The following is a 26,565-nucleotide window of genomic DNA, read 5'->3' as shown; positions in this document are numbered from 1 at the left end:
AAGGAAAATAATGAACATAAATATAGTTTAATTTATATCACCAGTAAATTAAACTGTATCCAATGCTCCAAGATTCTTCATAAATATAGTTGTATTATATAAGGACTACATAATAGCTAATGGAAGACTTCTGCAGTTTTGTATGTAATATACTATAAATATAAACTTTTTTATCACTCCAAAATTGTAAGAGGGACAAATTAACAAGGTGGTCACCCGATCGGGAAAACTGGGAATAAGTTGGAAATCTCCTATAGAACCAGGAAAATCTCAATAACAATTTTTTCGTCACGGGCCTCGGCCACTATACAAGCGGTAACTTAATGCGGCAAAGCGATAATGACCGTGATACAAATGGTGTTTTTGTTTTTATGTTCACTCTATAAACAGGTTTAGAGTTCGGTTCAGTGAATATGTTTGATGACTTGATAAGAGAGCAACCCGGTTTTTGGAGCACACCAGAATGTTAGTTGGATTTTTACCAGACCAGATAAGACACCTTTTAGAGAAGAAAGTAGTGGGTTTGGGAAACAAAGCCAAGGAAGGAGCGTTTGTATGGCGGCAGGAAAAAATTTAATATTTGGAATTGCTGGCGGATCAATGGCAACATGTGACCACCATGCTGCTCATGTCTGTTGTGGCGACTTTCGAGCATTTTCCATATATGCAATACAAACATTAAACTTTAAGTTGGTACTAAAACGCTCACCACCCACCGTCGAATTGCGGCCAAGACTTTAGTTGGTGTATGAACAATTGCTCCTCACACATATATGCCGATTGACGTCAGATTACATAAGTTAAACAAATAAATTGATGTCATGTTTTGATATCATGGACACATTCAAATCTCGACTAAACTAACTGCGTTTACACTGGCAAAAAGTTGCGCAAGTTTTATGTCTGACAGTAATAATCGCTAATCTAAACGGGCGCAAGAGCTCTCACAACCGCTGCCGCAACCAGTGTCTGACAATTGTTTGCAAGATCTCAAGAGCAGTGTTGGCCATTAAAATTCTCAGCAAGTGACAGTTCTCGAGACCACCGCAGTTTCGTGCCATTTCCTGCAAATACAGCTGGTGACAATAAACATCCACATTTCCATTCAGCATAAGGATGAAGTACAGTATTACAGTTGTTTATTTGGTTTGAAAATGAACTAGAGAATATAAAAAATTTTTGATCGGGATTTTAAAAAAAGGTTTTGAATGGTAAACTTGAATTAAACATGCTAAATAACAAGATAAATAAATTAAACTTAAAACATCAAGATTCTAAAGAGATAGAACCAATAATACAAACATTAATAACAGTAATTTCTGTGCTGTACAGCATCTGTTATATTATTCTAGCTAATAATTGTAGGTAGTAGGAAACACTCAAAACATTTGAATTAAATGTCTTATCATGTAACATGTATAATGAAATACTGTAATCAAATAAACAATCAATTACCAATAACTTATTATCTTCGTATCTAAATGTGGAGATATTTTATTTAATAATGAAAGAAACTTTTACTGTCACTTACAACAGTGTATTATCTCTCTTAGTAGAAGAGGGCAGATTCTGTTTTTAAAATTTCAGACTAGAGCGATTAAGTTAACCATTATAATTTTGCAGCCCACCCCTGTTTCGAGCCAAGTTAGAGGTTGGACCTGCCATGCCGTACTCTGTCTGGACTGAACGGCTCAGTACCAAGGTCACCTCCTGGTATCGGAACTATCACAGCAAGGGTGACAGCACTGTCGAGGTACAGATTTTCACAGTGCATAATTCCTTTTATAATTATGTTAGGTGTATAATTTATTAATAGTTCCCAGTAATTTGTGTGGGACTGAAAAATAAGTCAAATATTTTATATTAATAAAATATAATCATCATATATTAAAAATAATGTGACCAGTCTTTGATATTTAGTCACTACCACAAAATGTATACATTTTCAAACTTGAATTTCTGAGTGGTAGCTAAGTAGTTGCAGATTTCAGCAACTCTGCTACGCAGGTGACAGATTTCAGTCACCTAGGGAGGTGGAGAGCAAGGCACATAACCTTGTTAAAAATAATGTTAAATATATACCTTGCTAAATATATAACCCTACTACTTGTAATTTGGTTTTGCATGCACTTCCCTATTTTTGAAGATCTCTCCAACTTCAAAATTGCTTCTGAATCATTGAATGTCTTAGGTGGTTAATTTGTTGTATCCCTGAATTCAGGAAAAACAATTAGTTTCTTAGTTACCAAGAAGATTGATGTTACCAGATGAAAGTCTATGCAACTGGTTAAATAGAATCAGAGATTACAGTAGTCACTATTGCCATTATTTAAGGTTGGAGGGATGGAGACCTGAAGTCAATAACTGCCCGCTTCTTTATCCCCAACTTTGTAGATGGCACCAATACCGTGCGAATTGAAAGTGATATTTTTTATTCATCACGCAAAGCAACTGAAGCATTACTGCCTCATATTTTTGTGTGATTTTACCCTTTACATCCAATAACAAATAAATTATTAGTATTTCTGTTGTCATCAAATCTACTTCTTCCAACTGAGCCAGAAGGACTATTTACTAAGATGATTAACTATATATTTTGAACCTACTAACCTTAAAAATGCTTTGTCTTTGGAGTAATTTATCCTATATGGGGTGGCACATATTACAAATATGTACAAAGAATTTTTATTATTAAAGAAAGCATTGAAAATTATTGCACAGTTTGATCCTAAATCATGTTGTAAAATCTGTTTGTTTCTTTTGAGATTGTAACAGTGCATGGACTTGTTTATGTTTAAAATATTATTAGTGAAATCTGATTCCAAATTTACCATAAAAAATGAAGATGCTTGTAATTCTACAACCCACAACATAAACTTGACTTTTACTGTATGAACAGAGAACTTCAGTTAACTACAAGAAGCCCTTCAATAAAATGTACAATGTATGTACAAGGATCATCCGGAAAGTAAGGTTCATATTGCAGTAACTATTCGTGTGAAGAGGAAACAGCACACTGATTCTCAGCATGACTTATATATGAAATGACACCATTTACAGTAAAATCATTGTAAAGTGCTGTTTACTGTGTGAATTTAAGATATTCAAATTAATTGATCTACCCGGGAAATCTGGTTTTTAACAGCAAGGAACGTTGCAGCAGCAGATATTCATAGACAGATAAGTGAAGTGTACAGGCCTAATGCAATGAGTTACAGCAAAGTGCGGAATTGGTGAGAGCTTTCAAAGATAGACAAGAAAATGATAAACCACAATCTGGCCGGCCAACAGTGATCACGGAAGATTTAGTCAGTGTCAACATTACCACTGGAATTTCTGACCGTAAGTAAAAAGACATTATTTAAAATTGTCTCAGGAAATTTTAAATTTCGCAAATTGTCCTTAAGTTGGGTTCCCAGGCTGCTTATTGAGGAAGGCAATTCACTTTAGAGAAAGACATTGTCACAGATGATGAGACATGGGTTCCTCACATAACCCCAGAAATGAAACACTAGTCAATGTTATGGCGTCACACAATTTCACTGGTTAAAGTCAAGGCCAAAAAAACGATCTCATCACAACGTTATGGCGACCATCTTGTGGGATAGACATGGACTGTTGTTGGTTGGGTTTATGGAACAAAGAAGAAAAATAAATGCACCCACTTATTGCAATACTCTGACTAAACTTCGATGTGCAATACGTAATAAGCGACATGGCCTATTAACATCTGGAGTTCTCTTGTTGCATGACACCAGACCCCACTCTGCCATCCAAACCCAAAATCTCATCAGACAATTTGGTTGGGAACAGATTGACCACCCGTAGTACAGCCCGGACTTGGCGCTGGGTGACTTTCACTTGTTTCACTACCTAAAGGAGTTTCTCTGTCATAAGTAAGTGCTTCAACTCTGATTACGAGGTGAAAGAAGCAGTTAAAGATTGGTTATCCTCACAGGCAGTAGACTTCTAAGACATCGGCATTCAAAAGCTCGTAGAACGTTTTGACAAATGTTTAAACAAAAATGGAAACTATGTAGAAAAATATAGAAAGATGCCAGGAATCAAATAAAACAAGTTTTTTTTAATCTATCGTTATTTGTTTTTTATTAGAAATCCAACCCTACTTTATGGATGATCTTTGTATTTTAATAAACTCCCTAACAAAAGAACTTAGAGGTAATAATTTTTAATGAGAACTTAAAAATTAACAAAACATCAATAGATGACCTTACAGTTTTGAAATATGAATTTATCAAGTATCTGTATAATGATGTTTTGGCCTACATTTACCTTTATAATATTTTTTGTTTTTTTTTCTGTACAGTACAACTTCTATCATTGTACATTTTGAATAACTGTTTTACTTGACTTTGTCTATGTACAGTGGAGTCCCGCTAATCCGAACACGTGTAATCCGAACGTCGGTTAATCCGAACAGGTCCAGGAGGAATTATTTATAACGATAATGAACAGTTATAGGAACTAATTACTTAAAAAATGAAAATGGGTGCATCATTTCGTACATAAACAAAGAAAACCTTAATTAAATAGACATACAGTATTTTATTAAGACAAATTGTGTAAGGTACAGTGCATAAATAATGAAGTTAAATACAGTACCAAATTGAAACTTATAGGTTAAGTATGAGTAATATTACTGTATTAAGAAGTGAAATCAAACAAAAATTGGACGTACAGTACTGATATTATTATTGAGTACAATATTAATTGTTAAAAGATATAAATTCAGTTATTGTCTTCTGTCGCATTGAAGAGAGTTTATTGGATGACTTACATTGCTTAACAATAGAACTCTCACACTAAATACGGTAAATGTGCTTAGTATTCGCAAACACGTTTATTTGTCAAGAAATACAATGCAACAGTCATAAAACATGTTTTAATAAACAATGTTGATAATTCTATAACAAAATAGACCCATTCTCAAGTTTAAAACCGTATTTTTCTGTAATTCTGGCTAATCCGAACAATCACATAATCCGAATAGGGCTCGGTCCCAATTAGGTCGGATTAACGGGACTCTACTGTATGTATTATCTTTTTATAGTAAAATATTTTCATTTTTATTAATGTATTGATGTTAGTGCTGTATTATCTTTATTAATAAGATCAAGATATATTTTATATAATTTAAAATTAAAATAATGTAATTATTCACAACTTCTATTGGAGAATTTATATTTATTCGTTAAATTTTCTGACATCTTTTATCTTTACAATTTATCTCAGTCAAGTCTCGGAATATCTGTTAATTCTTAATTTCCAGCATTTAATTGCAGTAATAAAAGGTATTGTTTAATTCATGTACACCAGGTATTCGACAGTCTTGGGATTGAGCCCCAGTTCTGGCTAGTGATGGGTGAAGAGAACCCGCTGAAGGATTATCAGTTCCATGAGTTGACGTTTCTGCAAAGGGTTTGGCTTCTCAAAGGCCTGTGTGACTTTCTCCTTGTAAGTAAAGTCACTCGTCTCTCTTTTTTAAAACATTTTTATTATTTTGCTTTCTTGTCTTTCTGTTACACTAGCTATTATATAAATTGTTAACATAACAGTCCTAGCGTAGCCACATGGATACAGAGATAAGTTGAGTTCTCACACAAAGTTTTAATTTTTCTCTTTATTGTCTGGACTGATATGGGTTATATTAGCTAGTATATCAATTGTTTAAGTACACGTTTGTAACTGATTTTAAACCAACTTTGCGAAAACGTAGTAACATGAAATTTTGGACATATGAGGTGTGGCTAGAAAATAACCGGACTAAGGCTGAAAACAAATTTTACTTACAGATATTTACAATTTAATGTTATCCCCTTCAGTATATACTGCTCTCCTCAATCTCTATTCACCTCTATGCAAATTTTCCAATGTGCATAACAATGCTGCAGATTATTTTCTGTAACCCTGTTCATGACTTGTTGCTTTTTCTTTTACTGCTTCAGCAGTCTCAAATCTCATCCCTTTCAAAGCTGACTACTTTAGGAAACAAATAAAAGTTACAGGGGACCAAGTTGAGTGCATGATTTAAGATGGAGATGCTGTGTTGGTCCAAAAACGCCTCCACTGACAAAGCTTTGTGATATTTAGCCTTATTTTATTGGTTCTTTGACTTTGCCAATACTAATCCGGTAACTGAATAACAATGCAATATGTACAGTGTCCTGAAACTGACTAGGCAAAGATAATTCACATTAATGCTCAGGTCAAGCACCATATGAACATGGGTCTCCAGTGTTTATTTTCCCATCTATCTATGTGTATTTTATTAAAAAATTAATATTGTAAAAACTAATTTATTAAATTCTACCAAATTTAGGTGAAATGTTTATAGAATAAGGCAAATTACTACAAAAAACCTTATGATAGTATCCTTAATACTTTCAAAATGGGGACCATTAAAACGGTTTAACTTTTAATATCTTAAAAAGCAGTAATTTTATTGTTGAATTACAAAAACTACATTTACAAGACATAGCCCATGTTGTGATTCTCAGCAAATAATAACAACAAAAATTGAATAAACAGCTGGTCCAAAATATCTCAAGCCACTCAGATCTGAGTTCCTTAGCAACTTAGTACATTAAAATCTGATGCTAAGTAACTTGTTTGATCTAAATAAATAAACAAAACCAATAGATATATTGTAAAAAATGTATTAACAACAAGCAACTTTATGAACAATAAAAAAAAACACTTCTAAATTAACAATTGTTCGATCTTGTTACTGGATTTTAATACTGATAATTCCCATAATTTAAAAGTATTTATAAATGTGGATTGATTATTCTATAAACCGAGGATGATGGATATGTCTGAAAATTGGCAGCAATTGGATCCAGGGACAACAGCATCACTTTAGTAAACATGTGATACAGATTGGTTTGTTATTTACTATGGCCATATTAGAAACAAAGTATCAATTGTTACAAGGAGGAAAGCAGCACAGTGGAAGATAAACAATCAAATATGTGCAGTCAAAAACATAACCAAACCTATTATAAACTATCACTTCTCAACAAAGATGCGACACAGTACAAAATGAGTAATTGTGGCATAACATGAATTAAGAAGCACAAGAATGTCAATCAATTGTAGATATTGGATTTCTTCTTCGTCTTGATTTTAATGCAAAACAAATGATTGTGGTACAAGAAAAGGAAATGTTTGCTATGAATAACAACAATCCATAACCAAAGAACCTATATTTTATGTAAGGCCCAGCTTCTAGTTACTTCTAAACAATGGATAGAAATTATAATTAACTTTAGGAACTGACATGACTATTTAATATTCACATGTATGAAAATATTGTTTGGGCTTTACAGAAGTTGCACAAAATTTGTATCAAATTCATAATAAATAACTCATTGAGGTAAACTTGAGTATTGGAATTGAATTTATATTTTAGAGAACATTTTTTGAATTTGATTGGATTTTGTTTATATTTTATTATAATCATGGCATCAAGTAGGCCTACTATAGTCAGCAGTAAGTTGTACTGATCAGCATATCTACAATTTTCAGCATAACCATAAGACGATACAAGACTGCATCAACAATCTGGAGATGGAGGAGTTAAGGGAACAGAATTTGGGTAGGGACAAGGAGGGTTACAGCTACCACTACTTCCCCATGTTCACTGAAGTGCGGATATACAAGATGGCCAAAGTGCCTGATACTAAGGTAGGTCAATCACATCTTACACGTTTTCATATTTCCTAATGACCAGATTCGATATTTTTATAAAGTTATTTAAAAAAATATTAACATATTGTTCCTCTTATCACTAAATTAGAAAATTATTGGATAATACGATTTTAGATTTATGTCATGAAATCAGATAATAATTAATAAATATTTACCAATTAATTGGCAATAAAGCCTAATTAACCCTTTGAGTGCCACAGGTATTTTCCCAAGGCATACGCATAAAGTGCCAGGCTGTTTTTGACATATTTGTAAGCTTTTGGGGAAAAAGCTGTGGGAAAATAACTACCCAAACAGATTTTCATAATTTTGTTGTTTTTTCTCATTAAATTCAGAATATAATACATATAGTTACAAACAAAATTTGCTCTGTAAAAATATAAAAAGTTAAGTTTCAACCTAATTTGAGTGTATACAGTATTTTTAAGGTTTGTTCTTTATTCCATGATAAAGGCCATATAATTCTAAATATAACCCATGTATAATATGATTCTAGAATAAAAACAAACATGGCATTATATTTATATACAAAAAGCTGCCCTGTACCGACATTTTATAAATTGTACTACATTTGTCAGAGTTAAGAAATTACATAGTAATATTGTAGTTTTTACAAAAAAATCAAATAAAACATCATGTTAACACAAAAAATATGATTAGTTAATGTAGAGACTAATACTTGCTAACATATTTACATAAAAGTTTACATTTACTAAATAACAACCCTAATATATTTACACTGAAAATTCACATTTTTCACTTGGATACAACTCAAATCACTACATTACTTTTGTAAAGAAATATGGTAAAATACTATATAAGTTACTATTTTAGTTTGTATTTACTCAAAAGCTTGGTTATTGGCACATAAACAACAAGAACGGCCTTTACGCAACACAGTATTCGTCCGCTACGTTGTGTGACTGGAAGACAAAATCATCGCATAGGTACTTCGGTATTAGCGCAGCCCACTACTTTGGATGAGTTTTCCTTATCAGGGACTAAAATAAACTTCATTATGCCCTCTTCTATTATGAATCGAAAAATACTCGATGAGTCTTACTTCCTATCGCCAAATCGTCTCCAAATAAACGCACGAATGACCTGACATTTTCGAATAATAAAACATTGTTATTTTAGGTTTTTGTTTTTATTAATTGTCGTAATAACTTGTAAATTCCAAAATAGGCTAAAGAAAGTCTGTTCTATGTAATACTGTAATTTATTTTGCCCTCAATAAGGAAAACTCGTCCAAAGATAGTGGCCTCTTGATAAGTACCCAAACATAAGTTTCACAGATAAAATAGTATAGAAACAACATTAAACTCATATTTATCGATAGTTTGGAACCTATTGAATACAGCTGTCAGGTTATTTAGCCAAAATAATCTTGTACTATATAAAATATTATCGAAATACGAAACGTCAAAACAGTGATGTTGGCACTTTATGCACTTTTTGTACCGTCAAAATTAGCCACGCTGCGGCACTCAAAGAGTTAATTACTGTTTTTTTAATGCCTAGCGTTTGACTTCTTGCTCTCTTTTTTAGAAAAAATCCATCATTTTCAATACAGTGACGTTTTTCAATGATGTTTTTATCATGTTGCCATGTGTATTACTCAAACAACCTCTAAACTTTAGTCAAAATAGAGCTGTTACATCAAAATATAGCCTTATTTATAGAAAAAATTAAAGGCCTTAAAACAAGTGCTGAAACTTAGCATAGAAATTATATGTAACGCTAGCCAACGAAATGACATTGTCCATGCACTCTTTAGCTTATACAGCATTACACAGTGTGGTTCGTCCAAGTAGCTCTATGGGTTATAATAACATAACAGTTAATAGAGAGATTTTAAATCCTTAAATAATTTATTTGATGGATTGCTCTGTAATTGGCAAAGCAATTGTGGAATGTTTGTATCAATATTGTCAGTAGTTGTAGTATGTTAAATACTGGTATTACTTCTTGGGCATGTACAGTGGAAGGATTATGGAGCCGGGGTGGAGGAGGCCATCACTATGTGTGCAGAGGAGGAGGACGATGAAGAACAAGCTCAGGAGTCCAACTTGATCGGTGAGTGGTAATAGATCTATCAAATATTTTCAGGGTTCTTTTAGTTGTACTAGAATAATATAAGCTGCATTTAATCAAGAATCTGTTATTCTAACAGTTATAGGGATGGGTCGATTCCAGTATTCGATACTTAGCCATACCAAGGTATCGACAATTTTCGGTTCTGCAGCTTTTTACACTTGATTCCGTTACTAACACTTTTCAAATATTTTATTTCAAAATCATTAATAAAATCTATAGAAGTGATTAAATATACTTGGAAAGTCACATTTTCACAATATCACGGCTATTTATTTGATGAAACTGAATCTCAAGTAAGTATATTTTTAGGTGACTCCAGATCGGAAATATCAAAATACTGATCGATAAAATGTTTTATTCTTATACTTTGTATATAAAAAAAAGTAAAATCTGCTGCGTCTATTACACAACAGCTGAACAGCAGTAATCAAATTACCTCTTGCTAAGACATGTTTTTGTAGTATTTGATGTAAGAAAACACATAATAGATAACCATTGTTAATAAATTATTGTAGTTTTGTAAATAATATTAAGGTTGCAATTCATGTTTCTTATGGCTGTTTATGTTTGTGCCTTGCCGCATATTGCTTCATCTGTACACGTACTTTCACTGCTTGGTACTAAATGCTAATTTTTGCTCATCTCATGATTTGTATACTTGTATAAATATGTTCTGTATATAACTCAAATGAAGTAAAAACAATTTTTAACGCTTTTAATGTAGAAAAACAAACCGGTTCTCAAGACTGGGGGTGGCAAGGAGCCTAAATCCTTTTTTACCCCAGTGCTTAACAAAAAATGCATCTCACTCAACCTAACAGTTTACCCTCAAAACAATGATATCTTAGAGGATTAAATGGAGAAGTTGATAGCATTAAGTAAAAACTTTACATAATAATTTTATACCATTGTTTTTCTCAAGAAAGTTTTAATTCAATTTAAGTATGAGTACAAGAAATATAATGTACCTATTTTTTATGCTGTGTTCAAGACAAAATTTTTAGCAGAAAAGTTTTAGATAAACGTTTTTTCTAGCTTTTTTTGTCAGATATACTGTTATCACGTTATTGTTATGATGAACACCGCCGACTGAATTGCGGTGATCAAGTCAACGTTTCTTCCGATACCTAACTAAGCTGCCAGAGAGCTTGTATAGGACAGAAAATATTATTGATTATTGTGCCATATAATGAATTGATAGATTAGTAAGATTTAGGATGACTAAAGAATTCTTCTAATTAGTAAAAAATTCTTCAAATTTGTAATGAATTCTTCTAATTAGTTAATCAAAATAAAAAAATAAGTTGTAATATATTTCCAACTTAACATATTACTATGGTGTTTGCTTATATTTTGTTCATATTTTTTATTAAGATGAACATATGAAGTTCATGAACACTAAACGTGAAGGAACAAAATTAATTTGTTTAAAACTCATATATCTTTGACTTCACCATAAAAAAACTTACTCTAATTTGCAGTACAGTTGCATATTAAAGAAACTGACTCATAGAATAAGAAATATTTTATTAAGCACAAATCATGTTTCTTCATTTTAATGTTGGTAAGAAGTAAATTCAGACATGAAATCAAACGTTTAGAACACTCAAATGTTAACTTAAAGTGTTTAAACACTTTGTGAATCTTATTACTTCCATTTTATCTGCTAAGTTCTAACCATAAAAAAATTAAAGAAATGTGTGTCTTTTATTAGAAGAGCTAAAGGAAACAAAAATTCATTTTTATAAAGATATTCTGTTACTTTAAAATATACATTCATCTCAAGAATATGACTAGTATATAAGACTTGTATGTTTCAGGGTTCTCCCGACGACCTCTACACAAGCCACCTCGCTCCATGCGACCCTCCCACTCGGATTTTCGCCTGGTCTGCCAATCACTGGAGGATGTGCGGTGTCTGGTGGATCAGTTCTGTGATGCCGACCCACTGCTTCTGAAGGGTGAAGGTGTCAATGCTCCCTTGGTCAGTGGCCTGCAGAGCATTGTTAGCCAGTTAGAAAGCCGGGAGAGCAAGATGGAATTGGCTGTCTTCAACGTGCGCAACAGGATGAGAGACGAGTGGCAGCAACACAAAGCCAGGTGAGATCAACAGCTCTGGTCTGGCATTGTTTGTATTGTACAATATTCATAGCATAGACTGAATATTGTATGCTAGCATAGCCTTTTACTGCTAGTTCCCATGTAAAAATAATTATCTAAGAGTGTACTATACAAACAGTTTTTAAAATACGATAACACGTGAGCTGGCTTTCATTCTTCTTTATTTTCTTAACTCTCTATTTGAGTGTATAATGATATCGTAACATTTTGATGATAGTATCAGGTTAAAGCTTATAAATTGTCTATAAACATTAAATCCTCAAACTACCAAAATATGACATACATTTTATATGATATTTTTATATTTAAAACATTATTAATGACAACATCAAAAATAATAGTTTAACTGTGTAGTAATTTTATAAAAAATTTTTTGTACAATAAAAACATTCAATTTTTAAAAGTAAAGTAGATGCGTAATTTCATCTGTAGGAGTGTAGAAGTGATAAAAGGATATTTTATGTGAGAATTGGCTTGGCACTATAGCACAGTGTTACAATATCCTAATCCTAATAATAATACAGGGTCTCCGAAAGAGGATGCCAGGAATTTGAACAACCATGACTTAAAAACTATTCAAGATAACTAAATGATAATAAAAAATTAAAGTTGAAATAACTAAGTTTTGTATTCCGTGTAGCATGGAAAGAAACTTTGACCTTGGCATGTGCCCAACAGCTGTGCGTTTTTTTTTATATCGTGAGGGTAAAAGACGGTTAGTCCCCGTGCTTAGTCCTAAAAAGGACCTTTGCGCCTCCCTTACTTATATTTGTGTCCTCAGAATCTGAGGCTTTTACAGAAGCTGATCAGATTTCAAGGCTCTTGTTCTCTGATATCCTTGGGGCCGAGGAAATATGCTCCCAGGAATCTTTTCCGAATTTTTGAAATGGCAGGACAATTTAACCAAATATACTCCGCTGATTCCTCCTCTTCTCTGCAGAGTCTACATTCATCAGTCTGGCTGACACCCACTCTCATAAGATGTTTCCTTAGGGAGCCATGTCCTGTCAACATCCCTAATATCAGTCTTATATCCTCCTTACTCTGATCTAGGAGAGCTGCCCACCCTTTAGAGTAAGGAGAGATAAACATTTTATGTTGTCTTAATCCTGAAGCTGTCTTAATCCAATTAATGATTCTTATCCTCTTTTTCCAATCTTTTACAAGAGCTTTGCTGGTGGAGAAAACTATCCTGCAACCTGGCTCAGGCCCCACCATTACGGACTCCGCTCCCTTTTTGGTGAGGATGACTGCTTTTTTATTTCCATGAATGTCCTCATGGCCCAGCACTCAACCGAGTGTTACTCTGTTATTCATAGTCCGCTCAACTAAAGTATTCTTACTTTCCCAGACTGCTTTCAAGTCAAACGAACAGGTATTTAGTGCCTTTAGTGCAGCCTAGCTATCAGATAGTATCAAGTATGTTACTCCTTTTGTCCTCATTTGTATGAGTCTTCTGACTCATGATTCTATTGCCTTGACTTCCACTTGGAAGACCGTGGCATGTTTTCCCAGGGGCACTGCTATTTTAACTCTGGTCTGTATATTCTGTATCCCACCCTAGAGTCAATGCGTGAACTATCTGTGTAAAACTTCAGGACTCCTTTTGTAGGGTAGGCCTCCTTTTTAATCCATTTCTCCCTCTCATCGATAGAGATAGTATATGGTTTTCCAAAGGAGTATTTCATAACCATTGCTTCTGACACATTGGTTAGCATTTTAGCCTCAGGAAATTCCTGCATTATCTTCATATGACCTTCTAAGGAGGTAGTATTTATTATCTTTGTTCCTAGAAGCTTCATTGCGCTTAGAGCGGCCGGCCTCATCACCTCCTGCCCCAGAGGAGTGTATCCCAGGACTGCTTCAATTGCTAGTGTTGGGCAGGAGCTCATCACTCCTGTAATGCTTACACAAGCTAGCCTTTGAAGACTCTGTAGCCTCTTAGCAGCTATTGTTTGTTCTACTTTCGACCACCACACTAAAGCAGAATATGTGACCATCGGTTTTATTATAATTTCATAAATCCAGTCAATCATTTTAGGTTTCAATCCCCATTTAAATCCAAAGAGTCTCTTACAGGCCCTGATCTAAAGACCTTCCCCATGACACCAGTTGCTTATGAAATTTAATTCTTCAATTAGGCGTTGCAGTGTGCCTTTGTTTTTGATCATAAGAGCTAGGTCATTCGCATAACATAGAAGCCTTGATCCCATATTCTCTGCTTTATTTAGAAGATCATCTACCACCATCGCCCACAGGAGAGGAGACAAAACTCCTCCTTGAGGGCAGCCCTTCTGGGACGTGATGGTGACAGATTCGTCTCCATTCTTTGCTTTCACTTGTCTTGTACTTTCTATTTGACTGCATCTGAGGGAACTCCAAATCATTCCAGCCTCCATGGATTGATATGCAACTTGGTCAAAAAGGTCCTTCAATGTCCATAAAGACGTTTACTAGGGCTTCCTTTTCAGTAAAGGTGTTCTCCACCGCTTCCACTAAGCTGTGGAGAGCGGTGGTAGTTGATTTGCCTTCTTCATAAGCGTGTTGTGTAAGACTAAGTAGGTGTACTGGTAAGATTCCATCCCTAATGTGTCTCTTTATTATCTTTTCCATAGTTTTTACCATGAAGTAGGTTAGGTTTATGGGTCTGTACGAGTTAAGTTGAGTCGGATCTCTGTCATTTTTCCACACAAACACCCCCAGTGCTGTCCTCCAGTATATTTGGAATATATCCTAAGGCGTAACTGCTTCTAAACAGAATGGTTAGAATATTTAATAAGATGTCCAAACCTTCTTGAAGAAGGGCTGGAAAAACTCCATCCGCCCCAGAAGATTTAAATGGCTTAAAGGCTCTTATTGCCCATTTAAATTTTTCATGTGTGAACAATCTTTTGGACCGCTGTCTGGCTTTTGCAACTTCCTTATTGGATCTCCCCTCGACTAGAGAATATATCCTCATCTTGAGAGATTTTAGTAATATTGTTTTAGATAAACTTCTGCGAATGATTAAAAATGCAAGAGTACAATAAAAAGCTTTCCTCGTTACTAAAAAAAGTAACAATATTTCATTCTAACTATTTTTATACAACTTATAAAACACACATTTTTACATAACAAACTTTTTTGTATTTTTTTAACAGTCAAACCCATTTTTGCAGAACCAACCATTTTTTTTTTTGCAGTATTTGAAAATAACCTTTAAAAGGGATTTTTGCTTTATTGCCATACTTTTTTGTTATTTTTACACCATTACTGTACTTTACACGCTAACATAAAGTGTAAAATTTAAAAAATATCATTAAGGATAAAAGATACCTGCAAATAAAAATATAAATGGCCAAAATTAGCCTATTTCAGTTGTGTGTCTTCTAACCAAAATCAAAATTATAATCAAAGTTATGGCTTTTATTATACTATATGTTTGGAACACGACTTATAAGGAAAAAGTACACATTTTATATTATGATAGTGCAATTATTAACAATATAATTTCAAAAAAACCATAACTACAAATTTAAAAGTTACCATAACAAAACTGTTATAAAACTATATGTGTACAGAGTTATCAAACATGATAATACAGAGTGTTTTTTGTAAAATATAAAGATATCAAATTTATAAGATTCCATGAAGAAAAACATTTACTATATAAATAAGAACCCAAGGCAAGTACTCAGGAGACGTCACAGGTTCGATTCCTGGGGAGGTCAAAAAACATTTGTATGTGGGTTTGGACCATTTTCTCGTAAAAACATTTAGTATATCTAGTATGATCACTTCAAATGCAATTGGTATAGAAAGATCTCTTTACAAAACAACCCTGAAATAGGTGGTAGTGATGACCCGTCACAAATCTCTCTTGTATGCTGCTAGCAATGATATATGCTAGGCTAATGTAGCTTTGTGGGATTTCCTGAAAATACAGCTAGTGACAAAAACCTATCATCTGTTACACTCGGCATAAGGGTTAAAAACAGTATTAAATTTGTTTATATTTGGTTTTAAAATGGACCAGAAAAACAGAAATTGTTAGCTAAATGTTAGTTAGATTTTCATATATTTGAGATTTTCAATAAAATACTAATAATAAAACTCACAATAAATCTGTAGTACTGTGTTATGTAATTATTTTGTATGTTTAAAATTATCTGATTCTGTCAGACAACAAAGAAGAATAAATCAAATTTGTCTTGGAAAGATAACCAAGATGTAGTTATTATTATTTCCAATCAAAGTAACATATTAGTTTATATCCAGTAATCACTGTCAAAAACTGTAAAATGTTTGAAGTGATTCTTGGGCTAGTTGTGCCATGCACTTGTAATTATTTAGATTCATATACTTATTTTATGTTTTTCAATGAATTCTAAGTCAATTTGCTATTTCAAAAATGTATCAGTCTTCAACAAATCTAATATTCATATAATATTTATGATAAAGTAGAGACAAGAGATTATGTTATTTATGCATAACCTAAATAATTTATACATTCATAGCTAACATTTTTATTTGTGTAGTAAGATTTTGTTCTTTATAAAATACAGCAATATAGAACAATATTCAAGACTGTAAGAGAATGAGATAATCGTTTTCAAACGATGGGAGTGAGATGAGGAGAAATAAAGGGATCCTCCCAATAGTTAGTGGGCTGAAAGACTGCTGTTTATGTATATCGCTGTTTCAAATATGATGTACTATTGAACTGTCCAGAGGCCCTGATTACGTGGATCCTGGTGTGACGTACTGGGAACGTAAGGAGAAGGAGGAGAAGAGAGCGGTGGAGGAAAAGCCCCCTCCGGACCTGAGTATTCCCGGAACATCTTCTGACGGTCTGCTGATTGACGATGAGAAACGTACGTATTCTTTCTTTTATTCACCTTAACTTAATTAAAAATAAAAAATACTAAGTTCAAATTTCTGATAAATTCTGGTTAATAACTCAGACTGATGAAGGCAATGTTAGGTCGGTGAACAGAAGTGAAGACAGCATCAAAACAGTTAGGTTGTGTAAAAATATCTCAAAATGTGTTAGGATGAGAGACTACACCAGACCAATAGATGGAATATTCCTTTATAACTGGCATTACAACAGCTGAAGCCATATCCACCACTTTGTCCATAAGTGGTGGATATGGTTTTAATGGTTTTATGGTTGAGTGTGTATACACACAGTACTTGGGAGCTCACTCCATGCTAAGGAAGACAACACATGTACACATGGTCTTAAACACATTGTTTTCATTAAAGTAGATTAAAACAAACATATTTTGTTGTTGTAATCAAACAAATGTTGTTAACTGGCCACAAATTTTTAACACCCTGTATAAAGCTGTATGAAATGTACCTGAATAAGAATTTATCAAATATATTGTTCTGTGTAATAAATTCAACCATGTCAACAAACACAAATGTTATAAGCAACTAAAAATGCATTAATACTAGAAACATTTGAAACCTAGTCAATATTTAAATTCATTATAAAATCTATAGTTACTGTACTCAGCTTGATCGTTGTGCATAAAGACAATGTTTATAAATAATTCTTTCATTTAGCTATCTGAGATCTGAATTCATATTCTTACCAGTTAGATCAAAAGAGAAGCTTTATTTTGATACTAAAGGGACTTTAGCTTTACAAAAATTAAAAAACTGCAAAAGAAAATTTATAGAAGCGGTTAGACATTTTTGGACACTTCTGAACATGGACTTCTTTTGGACATTTTTGAGTGACAAATCTTATATTTTTTGCTTTAAAGTTTGTTGTTGATGATGGAAGGTTTGACAGAATAACAGGATTTAGGACATTTGCCATCGTTATAGTTACAAAAGGTTTAACACAACGTTTCAAGGGCTGGAAGTATCCCACTTTCATCCATGCAGGTGTGATTTTGTTTCTTGTACACGCGACTTGTGCACGGGACTTTCATTCTAAATAAATAATGTTTATTATCATTTTACAAAATGCATTGACAAAAACATATATATTCCTAAGTGGCATAGTCAATCAATATTTCTCAAATTCTCTGCAGTGACAATGCATGGAATAGAGTACAAGCAGCTTTTGGGTATGTTTGAACCCTTTTCTTTCCCTTCTTTTCTTCTTTCTGTTCTTTATTTTTTTTATATACTAATACCTCCCACACCTGACAAAAAGGATAGATTTTAGCCCTCTTATATATACTTATATGAGATTTGAAATGTATACATATAATACTATTCTAACCATTTTAGTTGTGATATTAAAATGAACCGTCAGACTCTTTACTTTAGGATGGCATAAATTATCATTTCATTTAAATTGATCTAACATAAGTGATAAGACTTAAACAAAACTTATGCACAGTTAAATACACTGTGGTAAATCTCATAAAGAATGAATTGTGTGGAAGTTTTTCACGGTACTATCCAATATACATGTAAATCTAAACAAAATGCTTTATTTTTTGTTTTGCACCAGTGTTTGATGTTATTAAATTTTGCAGGAGAGAGACGCTCTAGAAGGGAATCTTCTTTGAAAATGCTTGCCAGAGAAGAGAATGGAGCAATGGGTGATGAGTCTGCTGAGGAAAGTCCTTTAGATTTTGATGATGATTCAGAAGATGAATGGTTTGCAACTAAAAAAGATAAGGAAAACAAAAAGAAAAAAAGGTGTATGTCTGCCAAAAAAATGAAGAAGCTCGCCGACATTACAGACAAATTTCAACATACATCGAAGGATAAAGATGTAGACAAACTTAATTTGAGTTCTTCGGGCAGTGGGTTCCAGAGTAGTACAAGCGTAAAAGTTGGCAATATTTCAAGTTCCAGCACGGAACAGCCTGTGAAAATAAAACAAGAACTGCCTGATCCTGATGATGCTGCTAGTCAGTTGAAAACAGTTTCAACTAAAACTCAAAAATCAGTAGAGACCCCCAAAATTTTTGTAAAAGACAACAATAAAATGAAGAAAACACCTCCTGTCATCTGCAAGCAAGAGGTCATTGAAGAAACTCAGCATACTACTACCTCTACTACACCTCCTAACCAAAGTGTTATTCAAACATTAGTTCCTCCTGTGAATGTGTCGAACGTGAAATTGGAGAAGGCCTCAAAGCCTAACTCTATCACCCCAGATTTGTCCAGACTCAAACGTTCCAACTCTCCAGATGCAGATGTTGTGTATATCAGTGACTCAGAAGATCCCCCAGATATCAAGCCCAACCCAGCAATGTTAGCTCAGCAAATGAATACCAACAAAGAAGAGACAATAAACTATTCTATGAGTGTACCTCAACAACCAATGGGAAGTTATTTGGTTCCAGGAGCTCCAACCAACCAAGGACAGTTTGTTCCTGTCAATGTTTCGCCTGGAGAGCAAGTGTTTAATCCTCAATCACAAGTTTTTAATGTGGCACAACAATCAACACAACCGATAACTTATCAGATGCCCGCTACCCCGACTTTGGTTCAGCAGATCAGACCCAATCCTACCATTGTTCGACTACAAGCACCCAGACCGACTTTAGCTCCTAATCAAAAGTTTTTAGTAATTCAGGGAAACACGAATAATGTAAATCAACCCAACCAATTTATAAATAAGGGTCCTCGGGCACAAGGAAATAGTTTTCCTACTACTCCAACTATGCAGTCAGTCAACTGGTTCGGACCAAGAGGGTCACCACAGGCCAACGTTAATTACTCCCCGAGACAGAGAGGCCAGTCTCTGGTCGTAGTCCAAGGCCAGTCTTCCAGAGGTCGTGGATCTCCTAGATCACCCATAACGCCCACAAGAGGAACTCAAAGGTTCTCTGGAAGAACTCCCACTAACATTCGAACTCCTCCCTCTCCTGTTCGGACTCCCAATCAGGTGGGGGCAAGGACTCCATCACCCATGAGAGGTAGAGGAGGGCCTGTCACTCCCGGAGTAAGGGCGGGACCAGTTCGTAACCTCAACTTCAACCGAAGTCCAGTGAAACCGGTGAATAAACCGGTGAATGATATAGCACCGAGAAACAACTCACCAGACATTGAAGGAACTCTGATGGTGAGCTTGACAGACAGTGGTGGGTTTGGTTATGTTGTGTTGCTCCCAGATGGAGGAAAAATCAGTCTTACACATGATCAATTGGCAAAAATAAGATCAGATAATGGAGGAACTTTGCCGAAAGACTTGCAAAGTCCCTCTTAATATGCAAACTGAGGGATTTAGAATTGACTAAAGAACTTTTGTAATAATGTACATAGTCTGTGTTAGATTTTTGTAATATCTTTTTATTGTGTACATATGATATGTATGAATCTAAAGTATTCTTTTCTTTTATTCCTAGTTGTTTAGTAAATTAAGGCCACTTAAACATTTTTACTGTAAGATAATAATAATAATATTTCTTAGTTTTATAATCATGATTTGTCTATAATTTGTAAATTTGTACATATTTTAATTCTTAGTGTTATTGAAATTAGGTATTATAAAAATAAAAACACTCTGATTTTAACACTATGTGAGTGATTGTTCTTTTTCTCTTCAAATAATTTAATTCACACCACAATGTCATCATGTATGTTTTACTCAATAAATTAATTATTAATAATCACAAATGATGTGTGTATGTGTGTGTGTTTGTATACATGTCAAATGCTAAAACCTCACTTTTGTATTCATCATTTTATTTATTAACCAACCTATCAGTTCATTACATGTTTTGTAAGAATATCAGTAAATTCAAAGTAAAACTAGTGGATCTGACAAGCTTAAAACAATTCAGCTCATCTTTCTTCATAATTATACATATGTGTATTTTAAAATCAAACACAGTTTACACTTTTGATCAAAATTAATAAATAAACTTCATTACTGTGACCTATCATTGCACATTGGCTAGGATTTTAACTTACATTTTTGTTTGTTCTTTCTTTATTATTGTTATTATTATTATTTTACTTTTTTATTGTTTTGTTTTATGTAACTAAGTTTAATATAGTTAGAGACTCAGATGGGTGGACACGGTTCATCAGCCTAATCAAAGGACATCATACATGGTTTGCATTTGTTTTTAAGATCATGTTACAAATAAAACATGATCCTAATGAATGTTTGTGATATTATGAAAACTACTGAAAAGTGCACTGCTGCAGTGTATAGAGTATCATTTAAGTGTATAAAGAATTTTTTATAAAGAGAGTCTTGCAGAAAAGAAATGTTTTTACCTTTAGTATATCATTGGCACAAATCTCTGTAAACTCTATTTTACCTCCATGCCTTTGATACAGTTTCCCATTAAATATATTAGGAATTAGTGAAACGCAATAGTATACTTTAATAACAGTAACTGTAGCACAAACATGGAAATCCAATATCTCTTATATCGTCCTTCATGATTATAAGATCGCTTTATCTTTCTTCCGGAGATAAACAAAGGCTGCCGACACCTGTTGACTGTGTTGTTGACAGGACTTTCCACGCATGCGCACACTCTCCCAACAACTCTGATCAGCTGGATCAGTCATTTTGTCCTTTTACTCCCATGATTAAATGTCAATATAGACCCATTATTTCTTTCATTGTTTTATTGGTTTCATAAATTATCTGTGTGTTTAATTTTTGATGTTCATATAAATAAGTTTTGAACCGATTAAATTTATTTTATTGCATTGTACATTGGTACTTTATTTTCATTGTACATGTACATAAATCAGTACTTTTATTTATATTGAAAGAGGGCAATTATTAAATAGGCCAACGGTTACTGTACCTTCTATCTCGCCCGTCTTACAACCTACAAAATGGGGTTCCCTTTCCATTGCTGATTGCACTACAAGTTTTACTAGTATTTGCAGGTATGTTCAATGTTACATAATTAATTCTCTAACTTACACTATAAGGTTTAATTAAATGGTATATTATTTAGAACCAAGTTATGTTTGTTGATATTTTGGGATGGCACCTTGGATTCATTGATGTATAATGAAACCTGGATTGCGCACTCAGTTAGCTGAGGGTCGTAAAAATCGGTCTGCCACCACTGTTGCAGCATAGCCCCTTGTGAAGCGAATACGGTAATGACACCCACTGCTCGGCTGCCACCAAGCATCAAGGTTTGTACAAGCACGTATCTTCTGATTTATATGGTTTTATTTATTTTGACATTGTATAGTTCACACCGCATCAAAAACTGCTAGCATAATTAACTGAATACGGTACAATAGTCATGACACAAGTCCCGTAAATCTAAGTTCTTTGACAATTTTCAAGATGGATGTATTTGAGTAAATGAAGTTTACTTATTATTTATTATTATGAAGTATTATTTATTATATAATTTAGATTATAACAGTATTAAGGTGGTAGTGATAGTAGTCTCATGCAATTGTTTAAGCATCATGACATTCAATTGTGTTATTACATTCACTTAAAATGTTTTGAAGTGTGTAATAGGATGAAATCGAGACCTTTTTGTAAGTTATAGATAGCAAACTCTTTAAAATTCCATAGAAGATAAATCATTCATAACTTTTCAGTTATGAGTCAGACGCTGAGCAGTGCAGACTGGTTTGCCTGGCGCTTCCGCTCTCCTTTGTGCAGTGAATCATGGCCTATATTCTACGCGTTTAAATGCTTAAGCACCTTACTATCTGCATTACTGTTACCCTTATATTATCTGCAATAACTTATTATTTAATATAGTGACCCTGTGTATATTTATAAAATCATGTCTGATTGGTCTGTTTGCAAAATAGCTACCGGTCAACCTAGGCATAAAATTTGTTGCTCAGACTGCAAGAGGTATGCCATATGTCATGTGTTAGTTTATCCAAGGAAGATGTTGACTTTATAACTAATGAGAAGCAAATTAGCTGTCCATCTTGTGCTGAGTAGAAGGAAGAGTATGTCTTGTGAGTCACCCTGTGGCCCGGAGTCTGATATCAGAACAGCTTTGTCTAATGTGCTAAAAAGTTCAATGAAGCTTCCGATGACCATAAGCGAATTGAGTTTGAAATTAACAAATCGTTTGAGTTTGTTACTGAACAAAACAACGTAATCAAAAATCAAAGTGCTAAGTTAACTGAGTACCTTCAGCTTATTGAATATTTAAGGATGAAAAATATCCAGCTTCAAAGGAAGGTTACTGATTTGGAGGACAATGAGCAATAACGAAGACGTGTACAAAGTTGTAAAGAAGGTTGGCGTTGCTCTCGATAAAAACATTTCAAGAGAAGCTATCGATGTCTGCTACCGTCTAAAGAAAAGAAATGATGTTGACCATCCTGCTGGAATTATAGCTAAGTTCGTCAGACGAGAAGACAAGCTAAAATTCCTTGAAAAACGGAGAGTCAAGATGAATCTAAACTCACATGACGTTGGTTACACTTCGACCACTGCTAATCCCGTCTACGTTAACGAGAGTCTCAGTCCTACCAAGAGGAAACTACTGACTGCTGCACGATCGGTGAAACAGGAAAAGAATTATGCATATTTATGGGTAAGAAATGGCAAAATATTTCTGAGGAAGGCTCAGGGTGATCCCTTTATTATTGTTAGTTCAATGGAGCAAATTGAAAAACTATAAATAAGCTTTTATTTTAGTAAAAAGCCGTAAAAACTAACTATCAATTGTTTGAGACAAAACTAGATTTTTTTATATTTCATCAGAATATAATCTAGTCTAAGAGAAAACTTTGATTATTTTTTAATTTATCTTAATACTTTGCCTTCTTTGCCAGATGTAATTGTACTAACAGAAGTTTAGATACACGAATGTGAAATAAGTTTGTATAATTAGTAGGTATAACCAGTATTCAAACTGTAATGACAGCTACAGATCAGGTGGAGTGATTGTTTATGTGAGTGAGCGATATGAGGCCAGCCGAGGTTACTATGCAATCAGCTGACGCTCTCAAGGTCACTGTTGACATTGAGTATGTTGCGATCGTGACGGTTTATAGGCTGCATTCGCATTCTATTGCATCTTTCTTGGATGAATTAAATATCTTATTGTCTGAATCCAAAGATCGGAATTTAGTTGTTACCGGGGATATGAACTTATGCTTGCTTAACCCTTTGACTAGTATTCCTGCAACGTATGCGAGAGCGCGCCGCTTGCCGCTCGCGGTAATCCCGACACCCGTGCGGGAACCGCTAAGGCGCTTAACAGTATTCACGCTACTGTTTCGCGATGAATAACCTTCGATCTGAATGCGTCTGCGATCTAGCGGAATAGATTAAAAACACTTTCCATCGTTCCCGCTAGATCGCAGGTAAATTTACGTCTATTTCTATTCATCTGTCATTTACCCACCTAAATAGTGTTCAGTCAGCTGTTTCGTGTAACCAGTTGGTTATATTTATATTGTTTACAAACAATTTATTGTGTTGTTATATCTGAGATATGAACCTCATTTTTACGCTACCGGTTGAGTGATAAATATATAAAGTTTGTTCTTTTCCTGTGAGTAAATAAACGTGGGTGTTTGTCTCAACACTGACTGAGTAACATCCGTGAGTGTTGAGGGTAAAATGGCGCGAGAAGACTCTCAGATGAATTTTGGCCGAGATATTTACGAATGATGAAAGCGACTGTTCCGACGATGATTCCGACACTGATGAAAGTAGTTGGATCGATAAAGACTCTGACCATCCCGTCCAGATTTCCAACACAAAGACGATGCCAGGTACCTCACACACAAATCTCACTCCTGTTAGGCCTAACCTTCCAATACATATTTCACCCGTGTCTGAGCCTTAAACTTCTGATCCGATTTCCAGTATCAACTTAGCAGTACCAAGTCCTACTTGTTCTGATCCAGATGAGCCTATCATTGCAAATAGACCTAACATGGCTCCACTTCGTAGGCTTATTCTTCCACTACCTACAGCGAAGCGTAGACGTATTCAGCTCCAGCCTCCTGCAAGTTTTAGGCCAACTAATTCTGCTATCGATGTTAGGCCAATTGATCCTAAAGTAAGTACTGTAGTGTATGGACCTCAAAATCTATTTGAATGGCGAGCAGAAAGAAATTTTCCAAATAAAACATTTGTATTTGACAACAGTAAATCAGGTATAAATCCTGAACATTTGGAGTTAGATGACAATCGTACCGAAAGTGACTGCTTCAAAGCTCTCTTTGATAGCGATCTAGTGCCAATCGTTACTTTGAACAGGTAAGGTCCGTAACTAATGTTCGGCGTAACCAATGTTCGGCCACATTCAAAAATGAATAAATGGGTTGATACCTTCTGAAGCTGAGATGTACACCTTTCTTGCTGTAGTTTTACTCATGGGACCTGTAAAAAAAATAAAGTAAATGACTACTGGACTACCGACCCCTTATTAGAAACTCCGTTTTTTGGAGAAGTATCTTCTCAAGACAAATTTCTATTGCTTCTGAGATTTTTACATTTAGCAAACAATGATGCACAAATTGAAGGTGATAGGTTGCACAAGATAAATGTAATAACTTGTACACGGAGAAAAAAATTCAAAGACTCCTTTACTCCTCATCAAAAGCTTTGCATTAATGAGAGTGAAGTGCAATGGAAGGGCAGACTGTCCTTCAAACAGTATCTACCCAAGAAGCGACACCGATTTGGAATAAAATGTTTTGTTTTGTGTGACTGCCAGACAGGGTATGTCTTAGACTTTGTAGTTTACACTGGAAAGGAAACTCCGATCGAAAATGTGGATAACCTTGGCATGTCAGGAGCTGTTGTTGCAACACTTATGGAACCTTACTTAGGACATATATTGTATGTAGACAACTGGTACACGAGTCCTCTATTGTTTCAATTTCTTCATGACAATGAAACTGGCGCCGTGGGAACAGTAAAAGCTGATCGAAAAATGATGGCAAAGTTTCCCAAAATGGCGACTGGGGACCACAATTTCTGACTGCAGAAAAATGGGTAGATAAAAGAGACTTGTTAATGCTCTCCAGTATCCATGATCCTCGATTGGTGGATAGGGGGAAAAGACACCCTAAAACTAAGGAACCAATTATGAAGCCCCAGAGTGTCATTGACTATAATAACAACTAGGTCTTGTTGACAAAGCTGACATGCAAATCTCGTTCAATGGCAGCGCCCGTAAATCCAGCAAATGGTACAAGACAATATTTTTCCATTTTGTAGACATTACTGTACAAGCAAAAAAATCAAATTGGGAGATTTTAGAATAAATTTGATACGGAAATTGATTGAGGAATTTACTCCAGAGAGGCTAGCAACCACAGGTGGTCGCAGATATAAGGACCCAGCTCCCCTGAGACTCAAGGCCAGGTAATTTCCTGACACCATCCCTGCCACAGACAAGAAGGACAAGCCCAGGAGAGCATGCCACGTGTACAGGTGGACCAGTGTCGGCGAACAGCGGCGCCGGGACACGACTTGGATGTGCCGCGACTGTGACGTTCCGCTGTGTATGCCCGACGCTTCCGCGCTTTTCACACCACTAAACATTTTTAGTAACTCGTTTACATTTAGTTACTTGTAACCAAACTTGTACCTTAGTGTTACAATATTTATTAAAAAGTACTGACAATATTTTATTTTATATCTATATTTTGTAAATAGAAAAACTTTTGTGCATAGTTATAATAATTTCTTCATAAATACAAAACAACTTCAAAAATGTAAAATAG

At 34.4% G+C, this 26,565-nt stretch overlaps 1 protein-coding gene across 6 annotated transcripts in view; it reads left to right on the top strand.

The window, feature by feature from the left end:
- Positions 1–21,587, top strand: part of LOC124366158 — a 98,681-nt gene extending 77,094 nt beyond the window's left edge. For 5 of the 6 annotated variants that reach the window (XM_046822535.1, XM_046822510.1, XM_046822526.1 and 2 more), the window contains 7 exons: positions 1,624–1,753; positions 5,338–5,475; positions 7,549–7,707; positions 9,717–9,810; positions 11,652–11,931; positions 16,663–16,805; positions 18,435–21,587. In XM_046822535.1, coding sequence (XP_046678491.1) covers positions 1,624–1,753; positions 5,338–5,475; positions 7,549–7,707; positions 9,717–9,810; positions 11,652–11,931; positions 16,663–16,805; positions 18,435–20,119 — 2,629 coding nt within the window. In that variant the 3' untranslated portion in view covers positions 20,120–21,587. The remainder of the gene's footprint in view (positions 1–1,623; positions 1,754–5,337; positions 5,476–7,548; positions 7,708–9,716; positions 9,811–11,651; positions 11,932–16,662; positions 16,806–18,434) is intronic. The other variant, XM_046822517.1, reaches the window with a different exon arrangement.
- The last annotated feature ends 4,978 nt before the right edge of the window (positions 21,588–26,565 follow it).

This window comes from Homalodisca vitripennis, chromosome 1 (assembly GCF_021130785.1).
Source record: "Homalodisca vitripennis isolate AUS2020 chromosome 1, UT_GWSS_2.1, whole genome shotgun sequence".
NCBI lineage: Eukaryota > Metazoa > Arthropoda > Insecta > Hemiptera > Cicadellidae > Homalodisca > Homalodisca vitripennis.
The sequence above is the reverse complement of the archived record's forward strand: the minus strand, read 5'-3'. Positions and strand labels throughout refer to the sequence as shown.